The sequence below is a fragment of the Agelaius tricolor genome, unplaced genomic scaffold (genome assembly GCF_023055355.1).
Source record: "Agelaius tricolor isolate 1412-34295 unplaced genomic scaffold, bAgeTri1.0.p SCAF_19, whole genome shotgun sequence".
Taxonomy (NCBI): domain Eukaryota; kingdom Metazoa; phylum Chordata; class Aves; order Passeriformes; family Icteridae; genus Agelaius; species Agelaius tricolor.
In genome coordinates this window covers 2,945,689-2,966,755 of record NW_027269279.1, presented here as the reverse complement: position 1 = coordinate 2,966,755, position 21,067 = coordinate 2,945,689, and the positions used below count along the sequence as shown (strand labels likewise).

At 54.9% G+C, this 21,067-nt stretch overlaps 1 protein-coding gene across 2 annotated transcripts in view; it reads right to left on the bottom strand.

Annotated features, from left to right (window-relative positions):
• The window catches only part of MAP2K3 (mitogen-activated protein kinase kinase 3), a 30,479-nt gene extending 10,117 nt beyond the window's left edge, over nt 1–20,362 (bottom strand). The window contains exons 1-4 of one of the 2 annotated variants that reach the window (XM_071443875.1): nt 20,255–20,362; nt 3,394–3,426; nt 2,945–3,014; nt 1,153–1,201 (exon numbers count right to left, since the gene is read on the bottom strand). In XM_071443875.1, the coding sequence (XP_071299976.1) occupies nt 1,153–1,201; nt 2,945–3,014; nt 3,394–3,426; nt 20,255–20,270 (168 nt within the window). In that variant the 5' untranslated portion in view covers nt 20,271–20,362. Of the gene's footprint in view, nt 1–1,152; nt 1,202–2,944; nt 3,015–3,393; nt 3,427–8,023; nt 8,361–20,254 lie in introns of those variants that run through there. The other variant, XM_071443876.1, reaches the window with a different exon arrangement.
• Nucleotides 20,363–21,067: the final 705 nt, after the last annotated feature.

The following is a 21,067-nucleotide window of genomic DNA, read 5'->3' as shown; positions in this document are numbered from 1 at the left end:
CCAGATGTGGAGGGCTGAGCTCAGCCTGAGCTGTGCCCTGGCCTGCACAGGAAGGTGCCGGCCCTTTCCTGGGCAGGACGTGGATCCTGAAGTGAGGAGAGCACAGGCAGACGGCAGAGGAGCAGAGCAGGCTCGCAGGGGCCTCCAGGAAGGATCTGGTGGTGCTTTTTGGACACGTGTTCTGCAGTTGTTCCTGGTTATTGTGTTTTTCCTTTCCTGGCATTTGCCTCAAGGCTCCCAGCATGCTCCAGGAACCAGCACTGCCCTGCCCAGCAACAAGAGGTGATGGATGCACCCAAGGAGCCCTCCCAGGACAATGGGATGCATGGCATGGCCTGTGCACATCCCAGGGACCCGAGGTCACCACCCACCTCCACTCCTGAAGCTGGGCTCCTGCCCCAGTCCTCTTCTCCACCATGTCACTCCAAAATACCCGGACCAGACCCTTCCTGCAAACACTGGAGCAGGCAAGGAAGTGACTCCAGAGAGTTTTCCCTAGGCTGCAGCACTGTCCCCTTGCACACACAGTGCCCAGGCTGTCACAGAGAGCATCTCTCCCAGAGCTCTTGCTAACTCAACACCAGGCCCAGAAAACAGCACAGGCAGCAGGATTGTTCCCTGGACCCAGCCAAAGCTTCCTCTCCTCAACCCTAATCCTTGCACTGAGGCCAAGGGACCCAGATCCCATCAGCCAAGCCACCTCCCAGCCTGGAAGGGTCCAGATATAGGGCTGATCCAATGCAGGGTATTTTTAGCTCGTTTGCAAACAGCTTCTGCAGCCCCAAGAGAGCCCATAACAAGAGAACGAAATAAAAGAGGGACAGTGGCTATTTCCAGCAGTGCTTTTCATCAGGTCACTAGGAAAGACTGGAGAACCAGAGAGAAACTTTGTGCCCAGCTTCTCCTGGGCCTCAAGCAGCAACACAGGCAGGATAAAGGGACTTGGTTTGGGGCAGTCTGAGAGCTTGGTGAGGCCACCCTCGTTTAGGACAGATGGGTTGGATCATCCTAGAATGGTTTAGATTGAAAGTTGTACCCCAGGAGGCTGCACTCCTGATCTGACAGGTTGCAAGGCACAATCCACAGAGCTCTCCATGCCCAGGGAAAACCAAACTGGAAGGAAGCAAAAAAAGAAACCCCATTGACACGTACTTTATCTCCAATGGTAATGAAGGCCCTGGAGTCCAAGTTCCTCGGGGGCCTGCAAGAAATGAGACAGAGTCAGGAGAAAGCCCAGCTTCATTCACCCTCTTGGCCAGAGCCAGGTTTCACATTCCTTTGAGCACTTTCAGCTGCTGCTTTCCCCCTGTGCCTCGCTGTAGGTTCCAACCAGCCCCCTCCAAACACCCACAAATGCTTAAATCGTGCCAGTAACGCCTCACCCCACACCCACGGGGCACAGTGAGAACCCCAGGGAATCAGCCAGGTGAGACATGCACCAAACCACCAGGCTGTGAAACCATTCCTGCTCAGGAGAGGAGCCTGAGGAGCCGAGATGAGACGTTTCTGTGGCAGAGCAGCTCAGCTGTCATGTTTTGACAGGCAGGTGTTGTACCAGCACAGCCACGTAGCCCGAAACGCACGCGAGGGAACAACAGGTAATTCCTCCCCTGTGAGTCATTTGTGTACACTCTGCTGCCTGTTCCAGGCAGGCAGAGCAGGCAGCACTTTGGTGTCACCCTTTGCACAACACCAGGCAGGTGAAAGTTGTCCTTTATGGCTTTTTTTCCTTATTGCTGCCCACTTCCCATTCTGGGCAGCACGGTACTTTTAGAGCCACCACGAGTGCTCTGCCCCTTGTGCCTCACTTCTGGGTTCTCCCCATCCCCTGGGAGCTTCTAAAGAGCAGTGATTGCCCAACTGGTTTAGTCTCAATTCCCACCAGAGCAGCCTCCAGCTTCAAGGAAGTACTTTGGGCTCTGAGCAAAAGCCTTGCACTGTGCAAATATTTGCACTGCAGCTTGAAAAGGAGGGGAGAAAAGGAGCAGTGGGCAGCTTGCACCAGACTCTGGGCATGCAAAGCCCTGCAGACTCCAGCATGAGGCCTTCTCCAGGGGAAATTCAAACCCTGGCAGGAGCAGAGACAGATGTGCCCGTGGGGGAAGGAGGTGGCTGTCACAGGCAGGGCAGGGCAGGGCTGTGCGAGGCTGCACAGCATCACTGGGGGAGCTCCCCTGCCTCCCTCTTTCTACCTGGGGTTTTCAGCAGTGATCTTTCCCTTTTGGGGACTCCACTGCTCTCCTGGAGTTCTCTAGAACAGGTTTCTGGAGCACACAAGGCTCAGCAGTGGTGATGCAGCCCAAAGTGTTTTGGAAGAGCACCATGGAAGTGGAATTTTAGCAGTCTGCTCTTTGTCAAACCAAGCACAGCTACCCTGGGCTCTCCCCCATGGCATAACAAGCATCAGCAGCTCAAAGCAAACAGGGCAGGGAGAAATTCCAGTGCCCTGAGATACTGCTGGGCACTGGCCCCAAACAGCACAACAGTGCAGGATGTCTGTGTCCTCCTTTTAGCAGGGTAAGGAGCTGCAAACAACTCAAACTAAACCTGATACTCAGGCCGTGTAAAACACTCCCCCAACCTTTGTGCCTCTGGTTTCTGTCGTGGTCCAGCTACCACCATTTCTCCTCCCCTGCATTAAAATTCTTCCCTCAGGCAGATTTACTCTCTCTACCACATCTTTGCCCTTTGGCATTGGCAGAGCCATGGCAGAAAGACTGGGGAGAGCACCCCAGAGGATTCTGAGTCTTTGCCTTTGGGACATTTCCTATCCAAGAGGCACCTCCCAGAGCAACACACGTGTGCAATTCCTTCTCATCACCCACGAGCCCCAGCTTCAGAGAAAAGAACAACTATGCTGATTTTGGGAACCCTTCACAGGCCATTCCCCTTGAGAAGTGCCAAATGCAGCTCTGGAGAAGCTCTAAGCAGCAGAGATCCTTACGTGGTGTTGGCCACGGGTGGTTTGATGGGGACACATGTGATCCTCAGATCCCGTTTCTTCTTGCCTTTCACTGCAAGAGAAGATGCACACGTAAGGTGAGCAAATGGATTTTTGCTTTTTTCCTTCAAGTACCCTTTTCCCAGCAGCCACTAGGCAGGAATGCACGGCTTGGACCCCTCACCATGGTCAGCAAAATGCCAAGAAGGTCCCAGTGACCACCTGCCCAAAATTTCAGGCAAGAGCCAGAGCACGAGTGGGTCTCAATGACACTGTCGAGCATTGCTCTGCAGAAATAGCCAAGGGTGCACTAACAGACCATTTTCCAGGTCTTGCAGCCAAGCACTGTACCCCAAAAGTGCTCTTTACCCTCCATGGCCATTAACAGTCCCCTCTCTTTGGGATTTAAACCCTTTCTGGGGTGAAAGCTGCAATTTCTGCTGGGCACTTACCTGGTTTGTGTGGCTCCAAGGATCCTTTGGAATCTGAAAGAGAAAAATGAGACAGCAGCTCAGCCTCCATGCTGCAGCCAAGGCAGAGAGCAGCCCTGTGCCCCTCATGGCTCATGGACCCAGGAGAGCTCCAGGAGAGGGAGGCAGCTGGGCTTTGGGAGCACAGCCAAGCCTGGCCCCATCCCTGTTTCTCCAGCCACAAGAGGTCCCCACGCCATTAGTGATGTGCAGGGCTCCCAAAAAAGCATTCCCTGTCCAGAGGCTCCTTGACCCCCAGGGCCCCAGCCCCAGCCTGGCCTTCCTGGGAAGAGCCAGAGCTGGATCTGGCATGGAGAGCAATGACCATGAGACATCCAGCAAAAATCCAACAAAAGCACTCCAAAACCCAGCAGAAGCAAGGGGTTGGTCCCAGCAGGAGAGGGGACACCCCATCGACAACAAATGGAAAACAGGGAAAGACCAGACATGAGCTGACTGTCAGCCAGCAGTGAACCCCTCACAAATCTGGGTGTTTGAACAGGCTGAGGCACCAGGACAAGGCACCAGGAGTGACTGGCAAGAGGATGCTCTTGTCCCCCTCCTCCCAGCTCCAAACAGCACTGAGATAACAACACCCACTGCTGCAGAGGGAAACAGGGCTCAGGCAGGGCCAGAAACCTGCAGGTGAAAATTCCATCCCTGAGAAAACAAACTGACCCCAAGGGGCTCAAAGTGCAGCAGCTGAGAGCATGGAGGTCCTGATCCCTCCCAGGAGAGACAAGGAGGCAGCTGCACTGTGCAGCTAAAGCTGCTGTGGCTGCACAGAGCTGGAGGATCCATTAGAGAGCAGGAATACCAAGGTGTGCTCCAGGCATGGGGCTGGGAGCAGACAGCTCAGCGTGGCCTTGGACAGCCTTTCAGAGCAGCTCCTACCTGCCTGGCTGCTGGGAGCAGGCGTGTGGACAAAGTCCAGCACTCCAAAGGCTGCCAGGGAAGGGAGGGGAGAGCGAGGAGCTGGGATTTCAGCAGGAGACAGCACCGTGCAACAGCTCCTGCAGCTGCAGCAGGACAGAAGGGAGACACATGCCCAGCATGTCCCCAGCTCTGACAGCCCCCAGCCCTGTGCCCTGCCAGCTCCAGGACAAAACAGGTGCCTGGGACTCACTTCTCCTGCCCTGTCCTTCCCCAAATGCAAACCTCACTGAGGTTGTGGGTCAAAACTGGTCTGCAGCGTACTGCAAAGGTCCCACCTGCAGGACCATCCCTCCCTGCTGAGGGAATCAGCACAGATCAGCCCACACCCCCACCTTATCTGCCACTTTTCCTGCATCAGAGCTGAGCCAAAGGCTCCAAGACCAGCACAGTTTCCATGATGTGAACTTCCAGCTCAGTGAAACCAGCACACGAGCCACTCCACCCCAAACCCATCCCTCTGGGATGGAAACCACCTGACCATGTCAGAGCAGTCACAAGTTCTAATTTGTGAGCCTGCAGAGTTTCCCTTCCCCACTGCCCACCCAGCAGGGCTGGAAGGGGCACTATGAATAGCCCCACACACCCACGGATGGCACTTGGCAAAATACCCAGTGGAGCAACGACGGGAGCAAACACAAAACGGAGCCAGAGGAACGATCCTGTCCGTGGGTTCAGCAGTGCCTCCCCTTCCCACTCCCAGCTTCTTGCTACTCAGTGTGGGAAGAATCCAAGAACAGAATCTAGAAACTGGGGTCCCCTGAGTCCTTCTGCACTCAGCTGGGGAGTTGCTGTGGGCACCCATCCTATGCCAGGGGATGGATTTAGCCCCGTGCTGAGCGTTTCACCCCCAGGACCTGCTCCAAAACTCAGACTGCTCTCTGCTCCACACACAGCCCCCCCTCAAGCAGTTACCAGCCAGACCTCCACATGAAGCCCTGAAATCCCCCCATGCTGGCTGGGATTCTGCTCCATCTGTTTGCTCTCCCTCTCCCCAATTGCCATAGTAACCCCGCAGAGCCGGCACAAAGCGCCTTCTGTGCCATCAGCAGCTCCCCTGGCACCGTGGCTGTGACTCACAGGGCAGCAGCAGGGTCCCCAGGCACCCAAGCCAGGCCTCTGCAGGATGGCCTGAGCCCTTCCTCAGCCCTTCTGGGGTTGGAGGGAGCAGGGAGCACCCAGTGTGGGGTTGGGAATCACAGGGTGCCTTGTCCAGCGGAGCCCGAGCTTGCAGGCAGGATTTGCAGCATGGGATACCAGGGCAGCAAGGGACACAGAGATTTCCCTGTTCCAAAGCCCCTGCTCTGTACAGGAGAGTCTTTTGATGTGCACTGGCCATGAACTCTGCTGTCACAGGCACCCTGCACACATCCCTGTACTCCCAAACTTCCACCCTTGACTTCCCAGAGGTGGAATCAGCAACCATCCCTTTCCCAGCCTGTCCTGCTTAGCCCCAAAAAGCATTTCCTAGCTCCAGCATGAAAAAGCACTGATTAAAGCAGGGGTATTACACCAGCACTCCCAGACTCTGCCTGGGCCATTTGTGAAGGGCAGAAAACCCAGCTCAGCCCATTCCTGCAGGAATAAAATCACCCAGGATGCTGCCCTGCAGCCAGGGAGCTGAGGCAGAGGTTGGATTCGTTTGTTACAGCTCTCCTAAAATTTGACACAAGATTTCCAGCTCCCAAAGGCTGGCCTGAACTACTCCTTGCTGCAAGCTTCTCCCACTGCTTGTGGCTCCAGTGCCTCTCCCCAAGGAGAGTCCATGCCCCGTTCAGGGTGAATGAGAATGCAGGAAAAACTGGGGAAGGGAATAAGAAAAAAAGGGAAAAAAGAGAGAAGCAGAAAGGCAGTGGGATGGGCATGACATGACCCTGCAATTCAAGCCCTTCAGCCCCCGCAGGCAGCTGCTGTCAGCTCCTTCCCACTGGAGAGTCCCTGGCACTGCCTCTGCTGCCCTTGAGACTCAGCACAATCCCTCCCACATTTGGGATCCCGCGAGGGTCCCCGCAGGAGGAATTGCTAGAATGTGCACAACTGCTTATGTCACCTGAAAACCCTGGAAATGCTCCAGTTTCCCAGGGCACTGGGCTCTTCCAAGAGGGGTGTCTGCAAGCACAAGTTCCCCTCAAGAGATCCCTCTGCAAAGGCCAAAAGGCAGCAGCAGGACAAGGCGATCTGGGGACGTGTCCCGGTTATCCCTGCGAGCTCCAGGGCTCTGCTGCCAGCCCCGAGCCCACGGGATGGCAGGGCACCATTCTGGGCACAGGAAAGGGCTGCCAGCCACAGACACACACAGCACAGTGCCCTGCACCCAGGCAGGGGAAAATTAGCTGACAGAAGTTCCTGGTGCGGATGAAATTGCAACCCACGTGATGCTGCAGGCACGTAACTGCATCCTTTATGCTAAGAAAGGAACCATTTCCTCCTAAAGAGAAAAAAAAAAAAAGCCCAACGAGATTTTTTCTCATGCTATAACCACCACCAGTTAAGAACCACCAGACATTTCCTGGAACTGCCTAATTCAACACCGGAATCCTCATTTTTGCCACCACCAACTTCAGCCCTATTAAGCTGCACCTCTCCACGGGAGGTTTTTCCTTCCCACTCTGCTGGCGTGGGCGGAGAGAAATGAACAGGACAATCTAAAGAACTGCAAATAAAACTATTTGCCTGAGTCGACCTTTGAAATTAAACCTCACCACTGCCTCTCCAGGGCTCTGGTTATAGCCCCAGGTGAAGTCCTGGGCACGGGAGGCTGCTCTGAGAGCTGTGCTGCTTTTGTTAGTGCTGGGGGAAATGTTTTGGATGCATCTCGGTTCTCCTCGATCCAAGGAGGAGAGTCAGATGCCATGGATAGGGCAGAAAGCTGGAGGGTGGATCCCAGCCCTGCTGCAAATAAAGAGCTGGAACACAAAAGCATGAAGGAAAAAAAAAAGAAAAGAAAAGAAGAAAAGAAAGGAAATAAATTGGAGGCAGGGTGCAGAGCAGAGAGGGGAATTTGGGTGCTTGGTCATGAGAGCCAGCTCCTCAGAAGCACACTTTGTGCTGTTTTCCACTGTTGGGAGTGGAAAAAGCTGTCCATGGAAGTGGAAAAAGGGCTCTCAACCTGCTGAGAGCCATCACTCATCAGCCACTGAGGTCCCGCTGCAGAGGGGCTCCCGCGGGTCAGCGCGCTCCGCACTTCTGCAAAACTGCCAGCGAGCAGCAGGAAAAAACCATGCTGCACAAAAAGCCCCTTGCAGCCCCAAAACAGCCTCTCAGCCTGCGCTGAATCAGAGCTGCTGACTGCTGGGGCTGTGGGCACCCACCTTGCCCATGCAACAGGCAGGGGACGGCAACCAAGAGCTGCTGGAAAACCCTGCGTCCCAGGAATGCGACTCCAACCAGAGCCAGAAGCCAGCTTCACCCTCTGCATATTTTCCTTCAGACATGCTGGATTTGATTTTTTTTTTTTTTTTTTTTTACCAATTAAGACGCCAGAGTTTTAACCCCACAAAACATGCAACTTTTCCAGCGCTTTAAAAACAGATCCCCAGCTGCAAAGAGAGACCCCCTGCCCAAGCCAGGAGAAACAAAAACGCGTGGATTGACCCCAGAAAGTTACACAGCCCCTTTTAGCACCAAAACCAGCCCTTTGCTCTCCCCCACCACGTGTTTTGGAAATTGCAACATCTACCTTGCTTCTTGTCCATGGTTTCCCAGAAATGAAGAGCAGCGCCTGCACGCCTGGCACGAGAGAGGGATGGGGGCGGACTGGAGGAGGGAGGGGAAAAAATTCCCGCAGGATCCAGCGCACGGCACTTCTTGCAAGCACCGCTGATTCCTTTCAGTGGGAATGCATGGCCCCAAGCACCCGCTGGCTTCACAGAGCCCTGTGTCCCCAAATCCCAGGGGTCCCCAAGGCTGGAAGCAGCAGCCAAGGCAAGCAGGGGGAATTGGGGAAGGTAGAGCCGCGTTCCCTCATCGGCAGCTGCCGAGGTTGGCCGGACTCAGCTCCGATTACCCTTGAAAGCTCAACAGTTGTAAAAACTGCAGCAGAGAAATAGCAGGTGACGTCAACAGGAAACTGGTGGGGAGCCAAACTCCAGCTCCCGGAGCTGCCGAGGCGCTGGATTGCTAAAGTGCATCCCGGTGGGACACGTTCCCTTCCCACCAATTCAACCATTCCAAGCCAGCCTGCAGGCCCAGGCATCCCAGCGGAGTGACCCTTGCTCCAGGACAGCCCTGGCACCAAGCAGCAGAGCCCAGGCTCGCTGGTTTGGGCACCAAAGGGGTGCTGGGATGGAAAGAGGTCACGTTTCATTGTGCTGCAGGTGACACGTTAATTGCTCTGCCACTAACAACTATTACCACAACAAATAGTAGAAATATTGTTCCATGACAATGCCAGCTCGGAGCTCAGCAGCTATTCCAGGGTGACAACCGAGATGGTAGCAAAATATAAATTGCTGCATGCACTTGGCTGGGAAATAGCAAGGGAGAGTGGGAAAATAAAAGCATTCGTTTCTCTGCAAGCACGTGCAAGAAAAGCCACGGCCAAGAATTGCTGCTCTTGCCCTTTCCCTCAAAGCCACTCCAGCAGAAGCCAAGGCTGATGTTCCTGATCAAAGCCAGGCTCAGCTCTGACAGGCTGGAGTTTTGTTTTCGATTTCCCTGTCAGCCTGGAGGGGAGATACTGTACCAGATTCTTTACCTTAAACTAATTATAGAAAATCTACCAGTGCTTTGCTGCTGAGCTCTCTCCCGACTCCAGGCTGTGCTGGACCAGGCACATTTGCAGGCTGAAAAGTCAGAGGTCAAGGTAAACGCACATACCAACATAATGAGTGGCTCTAATTTTAAATAGTGTTTATGTAAGCCCCAGAAGGACTGCGGAAGGTATTTTCTCAGGCTCATTTCCACTCCCAGGGTATAGTTTCAGGCACAGATCATCAGCACATAAAGGATGCTGACGCAGGAGCTGCTCTTGCAGATGGCACTGAGAGCCACCAGCACCCATCCCCAGCACTCCAGGGGACAGCAGTGCTGTGCTGCCCTCCCATCACTCACTCTATCAACAGCTAATTCCCTCTCACCCAGACACAGACACTCCAAGGATCTTTACAGACACCCACAGAGTCAGAGCTGCTTTGGAGCAGAAAGTCCCTAACCCAGCAGGTGGGATGGGAAAGAAGATTTCCTTTGAATTTGTCCCGTTGGGTTTCAGCGCCTGAGGACCAGGGGTGGTATAAAGCTGAGCTTCCTGACATCTCAAAAGCATCTTTAAAAAGTAAACAAACAAGGGGAAAAAAGTGAAGAAAGAAAAACAAACCCAACCATCCTTTCAAGTCTCACTGTTGGGAACTCTTTCAAAGGTTTGCTGGTGCAGTTGGAATAACCAGGCGTGCACCATTTGCCAGAAATTATCCAGTCCTTTATAGGGCACAGGTAACCCCAGGGGAACAAAAAGCATCAGGTGGTGTTAACAAAGCCTCCCCATGAGGGATGTCACCCCAAAACAGGTGAGGGATGCTGGGAGAGCAAATCTTGGGAAGAATTCAGGTACTTGCACAGGGTTGGGTATGCCAGGGCAGAGCCAGGGACAAGGATGGCTCCCATCCCTCCCAGCAGCCTCCTGCCAGGGGGCTGGCTTGAATAAGGGGAAGAGCACACCCACAAAAACAGCAATGAGCTCAAACAGTGCCCTGCCAACAGCGGGCCCCTCTCCCCACCCTTCCCCTGTGGACACTCAGCCCCTCCCGAGGCCACTTCAGTTAAGGCTGGGTCACCATCACAGCCAGGGAGTGGAGAAAGGGACGAGCTGCTTTGCCATGAGCAGCAGAAGTGTCCCATTTGGGGCTGGAAAGGAGCTTCTTATAGGTGTATTTGGGATAGGCCACAAAATTAAATTACTTCACGTGTCCCCTAAGTAGAGTTGCTGCCTAACCACGGGGACAGTCTGATTTTCATGGAATACTTCATTCCCTCTGCTCAGAGACAAGCCCATGCTGGCTGTCCCATCCCAGCACCACACTGCCTGATGAGCCCAAATCTCCCAGGAATGGCAGCAGCTTCCCTGGTCAAGGCTGCAGTGCAGGCACTGCCCCAGTCTGGGATGTGCTCACTGTCCACACATCCCATGGGAATGCCTCACATGCCCCACTATGCATGGGACACTCAGGCTGGAAACTCTGCTTGAAAACAGAGCCTTTGAACTGAATCCAGGTGGAAAGGGAACAGTGTTATCCTTCTCATCCCCTTGGATGGGGCGTGACATGGTCCATGAGGATGGGGACAATCAGAGCAGGACGTCCCAGCCACAGTGCCACCAGCTCTGGATGAGGCTGTGCAAGGGAGAAGGATGTGACATCCCAGTGTGTCCAGTGAGGAATTTGGGGATGGGCACTTCAGCCTGAGTGTCTGACAAGCAGAGGCACTGGCACAGCCACCTCTGGGGCTCGCAGCCACGCCCGGGCTCTGTGCAGCAGGCAGATAAGGCTGGGGCAGCCCCGGGAGGGAGGATGTCACCGCCCAGCCGCATTCCTGATGTATTTTTAGGTTACCTGCACAACCTCGAGGGCTGGAAAAAAACGTTTGATTTCGTCTCCATGTGTCAGCCTGCCCCGTGACAATGGAACACCAGGGCTCCACTCCCACATGTGACCAGAGGCCAGACTCCCCTCAGGAAGCTGAGAAGCCCCATCTGGCTGACACTGACACGGTGGCATTACAGGACACAACAGGTACATGCCCAGAGTTGTGGTGCTCTGCACCAGAGCTTGTGCAGAAGCCCTGTGCAAAGGTGGGGACAGTCCCAGGGGCAGCTATTCAGAGCAGGCACCGAGCTGGGGTGCAGGCAGAGCATCCTCTGGGACGGCCACTGCCTCCTCTGCATCCCTTGCTCCAACTGGATTTTCTCCAGTGGCTGAGACTGCACCTCTTCAAAACTCAGCTTTGTTCTGGAACAAAGATCTGGAAGGAATCCCAGCCCTGATGCCCTGGGATTGTCAGGGGAAGGCAAAGGAGAGAATGCTTAGGGAAAGCAAAGAACACACTAGAAGAAAAAAAAGCCAGATACATCATCACCTGTGCCCTTCTCCTTGCCAGCAGGTACCAGCATCACCCCTTCCTTTGATTTCTCACCCCGTAGGCTAAGCCATGAAAAAACAAAATCTGCTTGGAATTGATGTGACTGGCTAGTGACAGTTTCCTGATGGGAGAGAAAACTCAAACTGTCCTTGGAATAGATCAGCTTGACAGGAGGCACAGTGGGAAAGGGAATAGTTTGACTTTGTAATTGTCAGCAGTAACTCAACTCCTGCATCAATAGACACTTTTTCTACCCAAACTGGCATCATTCATGTACTTCCAGGTGTCCTTGTAAACTTATCAAGAGAGCAAAGTATTCCCCTCTCTGCTTTTTAAAAAAAAAGAAAAATTAGGGGAAAAAAAAAGATTTCTACCATCCTCCCTCCCATTTGCTTTGGGCAGGGATAGAGTGATGTCATCTCTGCAAATGATGTAAGAGAGTAGACACCTGCTATGAAAATGGAATTTATGGAGGTGAAAAAAACCCCCTTCACATTCCCAGCTGCCTGCTCTGGGAGAGAAGAAGAAACAAGAGACTGACCCAGGTGCTTCCCTGGCCCACAGACTTCAGGCAGGACTTTTGAGAGCAGCATCTGCACTGGGGAACAGCCAAGCAGCTGCTCAGAGGGTTCACAGTGACATTATTCCCCAGGGACCTGGAATGCTTCCCACTCCCAGGGTGCCACCACAGCTCGGGTGGACAAAGCCTGTGCTCCCTCAGAGGAAAACTCCTGACCTCCAGCACTGAGCCAGCACCACATCTCTGAGGTGCAGGAGTGGAGAAAACCTTGGATTATTTCATTTGGAGCGGGGTGCTGTTCCAGCAGCTCACAGCTAGCAGCAGGAGAGTGTTGCAGTACAATTCCCTGCGTTTCCTGCTGTCCCACACCAAATTTTTGCTCTTTTTGGTACATATTCAGTGCCAACCCTCTTCCCTGCCTCTCTCACCCATCCCTTCTCTGCTCCAGGGAACCAGGCAGGAGACACAAATACAAAGAGAGAGCTCAGCCCCACCAAGCTGGACCTGCAGCCTCTTTCCCTGGCATTACCCACACCACCCTTATGACCCATTCCTCCTGCCCTCCCTCCCATCACTGTTCCTCTGCCCCACAGGACTGCATCCACACTCCCAGAACAAACCCCACATCCAGCTGGTCCATGAGAAATCACCTGTGAACACTTCTCTCCTTTGTTCCCTCACACTCCCTGCTGCAAAGCCTAAAAAATGCCCCCCAGTTAAAGGCTGGAACACCAGCACACTGCCAGCCCCACTGCCCAGCATCACCCTGGCTCTTATCAAAGGCTGTACCAGGTCTGTGTGGGGAAAACACTTTTATTTTCTGGTGGATTTGCCCAGTACCCACAGGGCAGCTTTGATTCATGACAAGGAAAAGCTCCACAGGAAACGTGCCCACAGCTCAGCGGTGCTTTGCCACCACAGCTGCTCCTCTGGGTGGGATTGATCTTCTTTCCCCTCCTTCTGTCACTCTCTCATATCCACCCTATCACACTGCACTTTTTCCAGGGTTCAGGGAAGTGAGAGTTGCAGGTTTTTCCTGGTAAGGGCAGATTAAAGAGCTCTCCATCCCAGGAAGGCAGAGGTCTCCACAGCCGGGCTGGTCCCGACGCATCCGGCTCACATCCCAGCTCAAGAGCTCGCAGTGACTCAGCCCAGCCCAGCCTGCAGCTGTCTCGGGGCACACTCAGGGCTTCCAAGAACCATTTCCATTTGAGTAAGAGAAAATCAATTTTTAAGAAACCCCTTTTCTCTCAGAAGAGCAAGCCTCACATCCGTGTTCTGGGGAAAGGAGCAGCGCTCTCTCTGCAGGGTGAGGTGTGGAGAGGAGCTGGAAGGAGATGTGTGAAACATCAAACCTGTCTGAGATCAAGGGAAACACACCCTGCCTCCTGTCCCTGGGATGCTTACACATGGTTTCCCTCACTGAGCTGAGCCTGTAAAACCCCCTGGGGAAACCCACAGTTACCAAACACAAAACCCTTTGTGGATCCAAAATTAAGGGGAAACTCTTGCAGGTACCTGGAATGTACACAAAAACATCACACCTACAGGGGAGCTACTGGAGGAAAAGCTGAGTGGTTTTCAAGCACCTTAGCACAGCACACACAAGGCTGATAAGAATTAGAAATTCACCCACAATTTCTGCTTGGTTATTTCTGGAGGCACCTCCTCCAGCCCTCGCTTCACTCTCGTCACCCTTCAAGAAACCAGGCAGGGACAGGTGTAATTAATACCTGCAAAAAGCTGCTCTTGGGTAAGAAAGCAGCATCAGTAGAGCACAAGAGGCAGCCCCAGCACAGCCCTGCAGGTATCCTGGGCTCTGAGGACTACCCCAACCCTGGCTGGCACCAGCCATCCTCTAGCACCTGATGCTCAAAGCCAAACAATTGCAGGGATCAACCAAAAACCTGAGGGAAACAGGCTGCAGATGCTAACAGGGAGTGAACACAGGGAGCTGTACAAGCAGATCCTCACAACACCCACCACATCCCTCTTTTTAGCAGCCTTAAAGCAGTGTGGAGCTGCTTCCAGACTTAAGGAAAACGGGCGCTGCCAAAGAGAGGCAGACAGAGCTTGGCACAGGGGCTGGTCAGGTCCAGGCTGGTCCTCCAGCAGCATCACCACCCACCAGCACCTTCATCCCTCTTTCTGCACAATTACATCTTATTTTTTATTTTCCTGACCACCACAGGGGTGGCAGTCAGCACCACAGGTGAAACAGGTGAGGATTTAGCACAGAGTGGAGGATTTTAGTTCTGGGGACACCAGGGAAACTCAGAAGTCAGCTGAGCACACGTGCACACACACACGGGTGTCTCACACTGCCCTGCCCCGTGCCAGCAGGGATTTTCTGGGGCTTTTACAAACAGGCACGTGGGGCTGGGCTTGTCACCTACCCCCGAGCACCTTTCAGAGGTGTTTGGAAGGTGACAAAGAGCAGCCAAAGCCACGAATCAGCACGAGATCATCTCAGCTTTGGCCAGGGTGCAAGTTGGCAGCAGGTCAGGAGAGAAACCAAGCGGTGCAGAGCAGCAGGGGATTGTGAACTATGCAGAGCAGCTTTCCTCAAAAGCCCTGACCATGAGCACATCTGGCCCTCAGCACAGGAGCCACGTCACCTTTGGTGACAAGCTGCAAAGACATCCTGGTGTCTGCAGCACAACACAGCCCTGCAGCCATGCCCCCAGCGCTCAGGGCTGATTCAGAGGGGCCATCCCAAGGGCTGCACACTTTGCTGCTTCATCATCTCCCTCTCAAGCCTCAGCTTTCCCACTCCCACACCAAGCAATCCAAGATCTTGGTGCTACAGCAGAAAATTCCTCCATCCTGCAGCGTGTTTGTCCTTCACCAGCTTGAGCAGGGAACAGTCTCTGTTGTGCAGCAAGAGGGAGCATCTGCTCCAGCTGTGCCAAACGCCCTCCAGCCAGCAGGGTCAGGCTGCTGCCATCTCCAAGCTGCTGTTAGCACAGCCCAGTGCAGGCATCCACAGCAGCCAGCCCAGTGCTGTGTCAGCCATCCCCACGGGACCCCAGCTAGGAAGGAATTCTCACACACACTCACACACACACACACCACAGAGCAGTTTCTAACTGGCCTGCAAGCCCAGACAAGCTGACACACCCCAGATAACCCCGTCATCCTCCCCTGAACCACCCCAGCCCATCCACGTAACCAGCCCCGCGTGTCTGTGATCTGTCACACACATGACTGTCACCTGCCAGGCCCTGCAGGACAACTTCTTCCCCTCCTGTCCCTCTGTCCTGCACTGCTGGTCCACAGCCATCACCCACGGATGCTGAGGGAGGATGTGGCTCTTGATGCTGGCAGGACCCCATCCCAGCTGCAGGGATTTATGCATTCCTCATGAGAAAGCTCCAAGATGTTTAGAAATTAAATACAAAAATTAAAAGCTGCTTTTTACACTTCCTAAAAGGCACTAGCACAGCAGGAGAGGAGGCAGCAGGGATGAACACTGGTGACAAGGGGCACTTGGTGCTCAACAGGCAGATCCCAGGGAGAAAAGGGTCCAAGCCATTCCCAGAGAGCTGCATCAGGCACGAGCAGCTTGGCTGATGCCAGTGCCAAACCACAGCTAAGGTTAGCAGCCTCTGATGGGAAATTACTTGTATCGAGCACTCTGGAGGGTTCTTCCTTTCCAAACCCAGATTTGTCTTTGGTGGTGGTGAAGGGGGAGGAAGGGTGAATGCTCCACAAACAACTTCTGGTAAGTGTTGTCTCCTCCTCATCCTGCCTCCTCTTACAAGTTATGCTTTTAGTGGAAATTTATCTTTTAATTTTTTTTAAATAATTTCAATTGAAATGATGAAATTAAGGCTTAGAGCACAGATCAACTCAGCAGTGCCCCTCCCTGGGCACAGTGCAGGCAAGAGGAGGGAGTTTGTGGCAGCTCAGTGGGTGCTGAAGGGGCTCCAGCTCATCCTCACTTCACCCCACTGCAGGTCCCCAGCACAAGGCAATGATTTCCTTCCTCCCCTACCCACTGGGACCCCCAAATCCTGCCCTTCCCCTTGGCCACACCATAACCCACCACATCCCACACAAGCAGCACCTCTGCTCCAGCATCTTGCTGGGCAGAGAAATGGCTGCAAGAGAAAGGAGCACACAGGGAGCCCTGTCCCAGCTCCAAAAAAGGGAGCAGACTCAGATCCAGGGCAAACTGAGGCCCACTGGGGCCACAAGGCAGCACTGTGACATCTGAGCTTGCTGCAGTTGTGCCCAGTAATTCCAGAGTTCCTCAGCACAACAAACACTGGGACTCACAGCACTGCCACAGCAGCACTGCAGCATTGCCCCCACACAGCTAAGAGGCTGTGAGGAGATGAAAAATCTCCCAGGTGGAAAAAACCAACAGAAACTTCCAGTTTCCATCATTAAAAAAAAAAAAATCCTCTCTGCCCTTTCCCCCACTCCAAATCCCTGACTAAGACCTGACCTGTGCTACAGAGGTTTGTCAGCAAGAGGCAGCGGGTAGATCCAGCTCCACATGAACCCACAAGCCATCCTGAGTCATGCCAGCAAAACCCCAAACTTTTTGTTGATAGAGTAAAATCACCTCCCCAGCCAACACAAGTTCCTCTCCCAGCTCTTTGCCCAGCAAACAGCCAGCCCAGGCTGTGCCTTATTAACCAACACAAGCAAAAAACATCTTCTGCCCAAAAACCCACAGAGCCCCACACCTGCAGAGGTGTCCTTTTGGGGCACAAAATCACCAGTACCAGAAAGCTGCTCCCAATGGGAGCCTCTACAAAGCACAGATGAGTTTCTTCCAGCAACAACAACAACCTCTGCAAACAAACTCCAGCTCAGCCCTGGACCACGGCTCAGAGCTGGAAAACAAAGGGATCAGCCTGCAGTGAGACTCATTATCCACTAAAAGAAAAGCAGGGAAGCATCCCTCCAGGGAGGGAAATGGATTTCTGAGGCACAGCTAAATATTTATCACATCCAGCATGATATTTTCCAGGCACCCACCGTTGTGGCAGCAGAGGAGGAAGGCAGGAGCAAAGTGCTGTGTTTGCTCCAGGATCGTTAACAATTAATTGGATTCGAGCTCCAGGATGCTCTAACTCAAATTAAATAATGGCTCCATGGGATCAGAGCTCCCACCTGTCCCAGCACTCACACCCTGGGAACACCAGGCTGGTTGCTGCTCTGCCTGGACAGCACAGGAGCCCAGAGCCAAAGTCCTGCTTCAGCAGGTCACGACCCACACGTGTATTTTTGGCAGGGCTGCCTTTTTTTGGGGATGGCAGCTGGAAAAGTGTGAATGGCAGATGAGACAGTGCTGGATTCACAGACTGAATTGCATAACAGTGGTGTGCTCCCACGGAGGGCACGGCCAGGGCACGGCAGGGACAAGGCACCACCACTTATTTACCCACCCAGAATAGATGTGCCACGAGAACAAGCAGCAGTTCATCCCCAGGCCCTGGCATTTCTCACTGCTGGTTTTTCCAAGCCTCTGTGGTAAAGCAGAGCTGCCTCCCCAGAGGCACAGCCTGGCTCCAGACAGATCCTGATCCCTCTCCCCAGCAGCACCTCTATTCCCAAAGGACAATCTCCCTGCTAAGGAAAAACACTCGGTTTTGAATTACTCAGCCATCGGTGCTGGGTGAGCCAGGACAGGACAAGCAGGTTTCCCTCCAGATCCCACCATGCACTCACCCACCCTCCCTCCCTCCCTGCAGCTGCTTTTCCCAGCAAACCCCAAAATTTTGGGAAACAACTGTTTCCCCACTAGCACGCTCCTGCCTGTCCCTCCAGGAGGGGCTTCCCAGGCATCAGGGGCCACTCAGGGCACAGCCAATAGCCCCAGGGATGGGCACAGGGATTTCCATGTGCAGGGCAGGCAGAAGATACACCTTGAGGCCCAGGGAAAAGGCAACAGCCTGGTTTTGTATCCCCAGAGTCTCAGACCTTGCATCCTCCACTGTGTTTCTGCACCCACACAAAGGCTGAAAATTCCCTGAGGCTTCAATCCCCTCCTGCTTTAACCCTCTGGGATACAACACCCTCCCTACACAGCATCCATTCCCTGAAAAAGGTGGAATCTTTTGGAAAAATCACACCCAGCCACATGCTGCAAGCTGCAGACAGAGGCTGTGTCCCTTGCAAAGCTCTGCAAGGAGGACACAGGGACAGCTCCAGAGCTTTGTTCCCAATCCCTTCCTGCAGTGCCACCCAGGCCATGAGACACAACTCAAGGGAACTTGGGTGACCTGAGAAAACAGGGAGATTTTGCATACATGAGTAAACATCAGCCTCAACAGCACAAGATAACACAGGAGATGCTCTCCCACATACAAGATCCTGTGAGATAACTTGGATCAAGCAGACAGGAGCGATGGGAAGAGGAAGAAAGAAAGCCAAAATCCTCCCTAAGCTCCACAAAATCCCCAGAAGGTGTTTATCTCCCAAGCTATGTTTAGTGCAGAGCAAAGCCCCGGCACAGCACCATTCCTATCGCCGGTGTCACAGCCAGCCACGTGTCCCAAAAACCTCCCGAGGCAGGAGACAGCCCTGTGACTAAACCAAAGTGATGGCAGGTGAGTTTTGGAAGGCATCTGTCACAAAAAGAACCAACCAAGAGCCTCAGCACAGCGGCCTCTGTTTACAACCCTGAGCAACACAAACCCAAGGAGAACCAGCAAGGGAAACCTGAGATTTTTCACTGAAATTCCCTAAGGAAAACCAGGGAAATTCAGCTTTAATTCAGGCTGCCTGAAAGAGAGGGAAGCAGCTGCCATGAGCAGCAGGTGCACACAGCCAGACCTGCGAGCATCCCTGGAAAAACCCCCTGGGAGGCAGGTGCAAGGCAAGGAGAGGCAGGATGAGAGGAGGCAGATGTGTGCCACACACTCAGGATCCACCCTCGTGCTGCTGCTGCTGCTGCCCTGGTGGAAGCAAAGGAGCTCAGGTCACACAGGGACTCGGAGCTGCCAGCACACGTGTGACACCTCGAGCACAGCACACCAGGCTAACTGCATGAATGAACCAGTTCATCACAACCAACAGAAACCTGCACGCACAGAGCAGCTCCAAACCTCCTCTGAGGAGAGCACCGTGCTCCCAGGTGCTCCTCCAGGCATCACCTCTTGCTGCTTCCCCCAAAATCCTCCAGGCTCAGCTTGAGCATCATCTCCCGTGGGGCACAAGTGGTCCCTGGGCCAGGCTCACCTCGTCCCTCCATGCACACATCCGCTGGTCCGGCACAGGCAGCCGAGGAAAGGTGTGGGCTCAGGTGTCCCAGCCTTTTAAGAAGCCTGGATGATCCCTTCCAAGGCTGGATGGCTGGAGGCATGTGCTCCTACCTGTGAGTCAGCAGCTCCACTCAGCAGCTCCGAAAAATCGCTGCTGATTCACCCCCTGCTTACACAGCAAACAGGAAACTCAGGTCCACATTCCCTCCGGATAAGACACGGATCGTTTAAAATCGGGGGGGGAGGAAAAGAAAAAAAAAGTCACGGGAGGCGCGTTCATCTGCTCACATGGCTCCTGACTTCGAGTTTCCAGAGCATCAGGGAAAACCCCTCGAATTTTATTCCGCTGATTCGAGAGGCGGCAGCCACACTCCGAGCGCTCCCTGCTCCGCCCGGTGTGCGGATGGGGCCGGCTCCGGGGAGCACCGGGACACCGGCAGAGCCACTGTCGCCATCCATCCATCCATCCATCCATCCATCCATCCATCCGTCCATCCGTCCCAGCACGGCCACCGCAGGCCGATACCTGCAGGCCGGTGCTCACCTGGCGATGGGGACACCTGAGTCACGGCCGTGCTCCACAATAACCCCGGTGACACACGGTCACGTTCTCCGGCCAGGACCGCGGGAAAGCAGCGAGGCAACCCCGGCACACGCCGGCATCGGCTCCCGGCCGTGCCCCAACACCGACACGAGGCGACACGAGGCGACACGAGGCGACACGAGGCGACACGAGGCGACACGAGGCGACACGGCCCACGCCCGGAACCTCAGCCCGGTCCTTCCCACCCGGCTGAGCCACGGCGAGGGCTCCCAGCCTAGGATTCCCGAGGAGCGGAAGCTCAAGGCAGGGAAAACAAAACTCGCCTGTTTTTATCGCTGTCCCCACGCCAAACGCAGCCTCGCCCCGTCCCCCGCGGCCCCTCCGCGCATCCCCGCTCGCTGCCCCGCGCATCGCAGCTCCGGCCCCAGCGACGCCGCCGGGTTGCGGAACCACCGGGGCCCGCGCAGAGGAAGCCGCGGGGAGCCCAAGCCCGGCGGGTTGAGCACCATGCCCGGCCCCGCGGTTCCCCCCCGGCCCTCCCGAGCCCGCTCGTACCTCTGGGCAGGGACATGGCGCTGTACGAGCCCGGCGGGCCCGGCCCGAGCGGAGCCCGCGAGTCCCGCCCGCCGCGGCCCCGCCGGCAGCCGCCCCGCCGGGCCCGCCCCCGCGCCGCCATTGGCCAGCGCCGCGTAGGGGCGGGGCTAAGGCCCCCGCGCGGAAACGGCTTTGCGGTTCTTGGGCGCGACTGTGAGGGTGAAGTGAGGCGGGCGGGCGCTGCTGCCCCTCAGGAGAGGTGGCCTCGGTGTCACCGTCGCTGGTGTGGCCCCTCCGTAGAACCCGTGGGGTTGGAGCGTGGAGCATCCCCGTCCTGTGCTGCTCCTCGACCCGCGCACCTCAGCTGTCAGCTAAGGATGGCCAGCTCGCCACATCTCCCGTGGGTCCCTCACGGGTGGCAGCGGTGTGTCCGGCTGGGAAATGGACGGGGAGTCAGGGGAGCGGCTGGAGCTGGGCCAGGGAGGGTCGGGTTGGGTATGAGGGAAAAGTTCTACCCCCAAAGGGTGTTCGGGCACTGCCCAGGCTCCCCAGGGGATGGGCACAGCCCCAAGGCTGCCACAGCTCCAGCAGTGCTTGGAAAACGCTCCCGGGCAGGCACAGTGTGGGTTTGGGGCCTGGAGTGGGACTGGGTGACCCCTGTGTGTCCCTCACAGCTCGGGACACTCTGTGACTCTGTGGTTAATTCCTCTCTGAGTCACTGAGGAATCAATCCCTCCTAAACGTGGCACATCCCGGGGTAAGGATGCTCCCACAGCCCCCCGAGCTGGGCTGCAGGCACAAGTGCTGCACAGGATGTGAGAGATGCAGTCAAAA